This window comes from Octodon degus, unplaced genomic scaffold, assembly GCF_000260255.1.
Source record: "Octodon degus isolate 3935 unplaced genomic scaffold, OctDeg1.0 scaffold00132, whole genome shotgun sequence".
Lineage (NCBI taxonomy): Eukaryota > Metazoa > Chordata > Mammalia > Rodentia > Octodontidae > Octodon > Octodon degus.
The window spans coordinates 7,120,181-7,126,447 of record NW_004524708.1 but is presented as its reverse complement, the minus strand read 5'-3'; the positions used below and the strand labels follow the sequence as shown (position 1 = coordinate 7,126,447).

Sequence of the window (6,267 nt, the reverse complement as noted above, 5' to 3'; positions counted from 1 at the left end):
AGCAGGGACTGGGATCCAATCCCCAGTACCAAAAGCTGTGTGAGCCCTGTCCCTGGGCGCACTGAGCCAGCATCCCAGTCTGGGCAAGGCAGTGCACGCCTGTAATCCCAGAGCTGGGGAGGCTGAAAACAGGAGGACCGCTACAAGGCTGAGCTGTGGAGTGAGACCCTGCACCAAATATATAATAATAATAATAGTAATAATAATAATAAAACAAGACCTGTTGCCATTAACTTTGCTAAAATCCTCTTCCTCCTTCTCCTTCTCTTCCTCCTCTTCCTCCGCTTCCTCGTTTTCTTCCTCTTCCTCCTCCTCACTTTGAACACACCCAGCAGTTCTGGAGTCTTCTTTCCTAAAGGTGTTCAGTTGTGCTGTCATGATGTCCTGAATCAATTCAAAATGTTTACCTGGCATGGTCATTCCGGTTTGGGGCAAGAGTCAGAGGTCACACAGAGCCAGACCCAGCAGGTGAGTAAGCAGGCAAGTAAAGCGGACGAGTAAGGCGGGCGAGGCCACACTGCAGCCCTCACAGCACTGTCTTTCCGTTGGACGGCATTTGGCGACAGCATCACCATATTTTTTTTATCACATCTCACAAAGACACAAAAGAGGACTTCTGGAACTACTTTAAAAAGTGGCAAGAAAACAGGAAATAGCCAGGCAAGATGGTGCACATCTGTAATCCCAGCACACGGGAGGCTGAGACAGGAGGATTGCCACAGGTTCAAGACCAGCCTAGGCTACATAATTTGAGAAAGAAAAGAGAGATAGACTGAAGAAGGAAGAAGGAAGAATATATTTTTGTCTCACATAAGTTAGTTGCATATGTTTTACAACTTCTCAATACTACCGCTGTTTACGAACACTTCTGTTTGCAAACAGGTTCACAGACACAGGCAGTTGGCAAAATTTTGCTTTCGTTCACAAACTCCACGCGGGGTGATGAACATGACCATCGTCCCCAGAACTGTGAGGAGCACTTGGTTTACAGACTTAACTCTGTGCATGATTCTAGTCATAAACCAAACTTGTCACAACCGAATCAAATTCCCCAATAAGCTCAGGGGACCTGTTGATTAGCTCAGTTGTTTAAGCGCCTGTTTATGCAAACCCAGTCAGGCAGAGGATACCATGGTTCGATCCCAGACCCACACTTAAGGCAGCCTGAACCAGCCCAAAAAAAAAAAAAAAATCCTTCCCAATAAGCTCAACACTGAGCCTAACTTGGCTGGGTGTGGTGGCACACACCTGTAATTCCAGAACTTGAGAGGCTGACACAGAAGGATCACCTGAAGTTTGTGGCCAGCATGGGCTACATAGTGAATTCAAGGCCAGCCTGAATTACACAGCAAGATCCTGTCTAGAAAAAAAAGAAGAAAAAAAAGATTGAACCTAACCATTGATTTGATTCAGTTTATAACCAGTTGGATTTGTGACCAGAATCAGAATGGAATTAAGATCATGTTCCGAGGTACCTCTGTCCTGGCTATGTCCTTCATATGACACATGTATGTTTCTCTCATTCTTGAAAGCTACAGATTCCATTTCTCACAGACATGGTATTTGGGGTTTTTTTTGTTGTTGTTGTTGTTTTTTAATTTTTTCTTTATTTGTGTGTGTGTGTGTGTGTGTGTGTGTGTGTGTGTGTGTGTGGCCAGCTCAGCCCACCAGGGGGCGGGGCTGGCTGGCATGTGGTGCTGGGGGATTGAACCGCGGTCCCTGTGCTTTGCCAAGCTTGTTCTAAGTAGGTGCTTTAGACCACTGAGCCATCTCACCAGCCCCCAGACATGGTATTTGTTAGCCAATCCCTGTTGGTGACTATCTAAGTACAGTCCCAAGTAAGGACTTTGCAATTCAATAGAAGAGGTATCAGTTCCACACATGACAAACCTGCCCTCCAAAGGACTTCTAATTATCATCTGAAGTGTCTGTCTGCAACCTTTTGCTGCTCCAAACACAACACGTCCTTGGGACACCTGCACATAGCCACACACCCAGGGAAAAGAACAGTCTCCAAAGAACTTGCCAGTGCAAGGTGTTCCCTAGATTGTCAGCCATGATGTCCTAGCCCTCAGAGCTTGGGTTTGGATTAGAGGAATTCCAAAGGCATAAGGGACCAACCAAACTGAGGCATCACGTCCAGCCCTAAAACAGCAACAATGTTCCAAAGCTGAGATGTTAGAGATTCCTGCGTTGTTTAGGAGAATGTGAGGCCAGTTTTCAAAGCTGGAGATATGGTAAGCAAGTAACACTGCTTTTTGTTTGTGTTTGTGTGGGTTTTTTAATGACAAGCTCCTACTGTATAGCTAAAGCAGGTCTTGAAGTCACTACGTTACCCAGCCTGGCATGGAACTTGAAGCAATCTTCCTGCCTCATCCTCCCAAGTGCTGGAATTACAGGTGTGCACCACCAGACCTGGCTATTTATTTATTTATTTTTAGCTAAGTGCTGCTTATGCAGATGTTTCACCTGTAAGGTTCTGGCTTCTTTAAGGGGAGAAGGAAGGAAGGTCTGGTTTTCTCACCCACCACCACCCACTACCAACGATGTGGTTGACCCAAACATTGGAGTGGAGACTCGTAGCTCCATGGGCAACAAATGGATTGAAGATCGCTCCCTAGTCCCAAGCAGACCCTCAGAAACCTTTGTCTGAGCCTCTGTTGGACCGGACCAAGAAGCTGCGCAGGGGAGCCCGCCCTGCCCAGCACCTCCTCAATGGATTTGCTCTTCCCTGATCCCTGGACCACAATGAGGAACACCTCGACCATCCGAGGTGAACCCTGGTCCTCACTCCAGTGGCCTGGAAGCACCAAGGTGTCTGAGGCGATTGCCTTTGGGGAAGCAGCCTTTTAGGACATGGAGCACAGAACCGGCACAAGTGAAGGGCCCGAGTATGGCGTCAGGACATGCATGGGAGGAAGGAAAGAGAAAGACTCCACTGCTCACTGTCGTGAGAAATCTCAGTGCAGGACAGGAACATTATTGGACTGACCCAGGGTCTTCCCACCTGGGGCGGATGTGCCCATGTTTCGGGCCACACAGCAATGAATCCAGGGCTCTGTACACACCTAACAGGCCTTTATTATAATGGATGAGGATCAAATTCATGACATGGCACCTGCTGGGCCAGCACTGAGCCACTGAGCTATTTCCTGGGCCCATCAGGCAGGAGGTCACTGTCCCAGTCGGCCCAGGCCCTCTGCTGCATGGGTGACGGCATCGGTGACAGTGTGGGTCACCTTCTCTGTGACTTCCTTCACCACTTTGTCCCCTGACTCCTGGGCTCTCTTGAAGGCATCAGCGATGGCTGTCAAGAAGAAAGAGGAAAGCTGTGTGTGTGGCTGTCACTATGCTACTGTCATGGGGTAGCCTGGGAGTGAGGCCTTGGGATAGGGCAGAACTGAGCTCAGATTGGTTCTATTCCTCACACTGACATCCTCCAGTTCTGACACCAGCTGTGTGGGTGACTGCGCAGTGACAGGAAGGAAGTGCCAGAGGAGCCACTTGGGCAAGGAAAAGGTTGCTTCCCCCTCAGCCTCTCTCCCTGCTCCAGCCCTGCTCACCCCAGGCCCAGCTTCCTCCCAACTTGCACTGGGACTGAAAGCTAGAGCCTCCCATGGCCAAGCAAGAGCTCCTGCCCTGCCTCCGTACCTTTCTCCCCGGCTTCCTTGGCGTGCTCTACCACCTCCTTCACCACCTCCTCCACGGCGTGGACTGGAACAAGGAAACTGTTCAGGGTGCAGCATGGCACAGCCCTCCCCTCCGACATGGGGGGCCCTGGATGTAGCCCCAGCAGGGACAGGGTAGCGTGGGAGAAGGGCATAGCGCCACCCATGCCTGAGGCCCAGAGGGTTGTGGAGCTGGGAGCAGCCTCCTTCCTCCCACAGGGCCTTGCACCAGGCTGGTGTCTGCCAGGTCACCACACACACAGGATGAGCAGGCCATGCCCAATCCCACGATTCCACCTCCCAGATGGGGACAACACGACAAGCCAGAGAGAGAATGAAGAGCACCATCTGCCCCAACCACGGAGCCAAACACGAGGAGTGGGCACACTCTGATCTCGGCACTTGGGAGAGTGGGCAGGAGGGTCACAAGGTTGAGCCCAGCTTGGGCAGCTTAACCATTTAGCAAGGTCAAGTCTCAAAGTAACAGTTTATAAAGGGGCTGGGATATGACTTAGTGTGAAGGCCAGGGCTCAACGCTCAATCCCAGTACTCTGGGGGGAGGGGAGGGGGAAGGGAGGGGAAGGGAAAAGGAGGGGAGGGGGAGAGCAGGGAGGGAAAGGGGAGGGGAGGGGAGAGGTGTCAGACATATCAGCTACAGTTCTGAGATGGGCAAGCTCCAGCACCAGGCTTGTGTCTGTGGGAGGAGTGCGTCACCTAAAGGAGCCGCCAGAACCCTGTTCTCAGAGACCCTGTTCTCAGAAGAGCTAGAGACCTTCTGGACTCTGAGCAGAATCAGAGCCGTTTCCAAATGAAGGGACCTTCTCAGCTTTTAGATGAAAGTTAAAAGCTGTCCTCCTCCATGGGAGCCCACTGCTGCCCCCGCTGGTGTCCCCAGAGCTCCTTGGGAGGAGCAGACCCCCCATGGCAGGCGAGCGCTGCCGCCCAGCGTCTGTGCCCGAGTCCACCTGTGCTATGGGGATCAGTTCCCCACCTCACCTGCCCCCTCGGTGGCCTTCTCGGTGCGGTGGGCCAAGCCCTCGGCCGCCAGCTTCCCCAAGCCTCCCAACATGGCGCCGCTGCTGCAGAGACAAGTAGGACTCCAGGCCCTGGTGGCTGCTGCTTTTATAGGCACTTCTGATGCGGGCTGTAGGCCCCGCCAAGCCCTGCCCCAGCCAAGAAGCAGCAGTGAGTCAGGCAGTGGGGAGGAGCCAGGGTGCGCCTCAGTGCTGGGCTCTGCCCTCTTGGGGGACCCCCACCCACCTGCCAGGAAGCCTGGGGCAGGACAGGTCAGCTCAGGTCCCGCTTCTTACCCAAGCCCTTGGGGCCACCTAGAGACAACGTTCTCACCAGCCCCAGGAGTGCAGGCTCCCCATGCCAGGCACTGGAGGGACCTGGTGGCAAGGACCAGGTTTGCCACATGCTGGTCACCTGGGATTCCATGGGGACCTGGGCAGCCACCCGAGGCTGGTACACATGGTATGGGCAACATCTGTCCTTCCCAAGCACCTCTGGGGTTCTGTGGGATCAGTGGTCCCTGTGGGTCCTGGAGAAATAGACTGGGGGCCCCCACCCTACCACTTGGGGCAGTCACCCTGGCCGGAGTCCCCAAAGGTGCCCCTGGTCCCTGGGCATCACATGGGAGGGCCAGGCTGCCTCCTGTCTCACTCAGGACTGCAGCGACGCCCAGCCATGTGCTGCATGCTACCTGCTTTAGTCATCAGTCCAACCACAGCCTCAGTTCCTTATTCATAAAATGGGGACACCCATGCCTTCCTGCTTGTGTCAGAGTAGCTGTGGAGAGAGCCCATCCAGCACATAGGCCCTGGGCCACTGGGGTCTAGGACTCTGGGGCTGAGGCCTGAGAGACCCCGCTGGCCAGGAATCAGGCACAATAGTCCTCAGTGGTCTTGTGCTCACTCCAGGTGGAGGTCTGAGCCACTGTCCCCAGGCAACTGGCTTTCCACCTCCATCAGAGCAGCCCTCCTGGGCCTAATTGATGTTTACCTGGCAGAGCAAGCCCCAGGGCCAGGGCTTGCCACCCTGCCCAGGGGGTAGAGGTGCTGTGGGTAGCAGCAGCTCTGGGTGACAGCCCAGCTGTCACGGATGCCCTTGGGCAGAGGTGGACGGAGGCCTCACTTGCTCTAATGACTCCTGCACATGTCACACATGGACATGTATGACCATGACCATGCAGGTCAGGCAGGGAATGTGACAAGCCCCACAGAGGACTCTGGGAACAGTATCTTGTCCCTGCCCTGTGGCTAGTGCTGCCTCCTCCTGTGAAACCATGCCCTCTTTAGCACAGCCCCTCTAGCAAGCCTCATGCCCACACAGCCCCTGGCAGAGGCACAGGTCCCAGATACCTAGAGGGCACATGGCCGGGGGCCAGGAGAGCTGTGTAGCCCAGGACCGGGCTTGGGCCCCCAGCTCTTCCCCTGTGGCACAACCCCGGCCCCCTTGGCCCCTAGCCCCAGCTGTGGCCAGCTCCCCATCCTCCAGCCCAGCCTGCATCCCCGTGAAGGCCCTTTGCATCCCACTTCTGGGGACCCCTACACCTGGAGGCCCTCCAACCAGAGCCTCCTGTCTGTGGGTAGATTCT

General features: G+C 54.3%; 1 protein-coding gene across 1 annotated transcript; it reads right to left on the bottom strand.

Moving 5' to 3' along the window:
* Positions 1-3,057: 3,057 nt before the first annotated feature.
* Fam25a (family with sequence similarity 25 member A) lies at positions 3,058-4,770 on the bottom strand. Its single transcript, XM_004641238.2, has 3 exons — positions 4,665-4,770; positions 3,652-3,714; positions 3,058-3,307 (listed from the first exon to the last, which is right to left on the bottom strand). The coding sequence occupies exons 1-3, from the start codon at positions 4,735-4,737 to the stop codon at positions 3,174-3,176; spliced, it is 270 nt and encodes an 89-aa protein (XP_004641295.1). The 5' UTR covers positions 4,738-4,770; the 3' UTR covers positions 3,058-3,173.
* Between the last annotated feature and the right edge of the window lie 1,497 nt (positions 4,771-6,267).

Excerpts from the sequence above, each read along its gene's own strand:
- Fam25a (XM_004641238.2), bottom strand. The coding sequence starts at position 4,737 with ATGTTGGGAGGCTTGGGGAAGCTGGCGGCCGAGGGCTTGGCCCACCGC. Across the intron at positions 3,715-4,664 it reads GAAGGCCACCGAGGGGGCAG|TCCACGCCGTGGAGGAGGTG; the intron begins GTGAGGTGGGGA and ends TCCTTGTTCCAG. Across the intron at positions 3,308-3,651 it reads CAAGGAAGCCGGGGAGAAAG|CCATCGCTGATGCCTTCAAG; the intron begins GTACGGAGGCAG and ends TCTTCTTGACAG.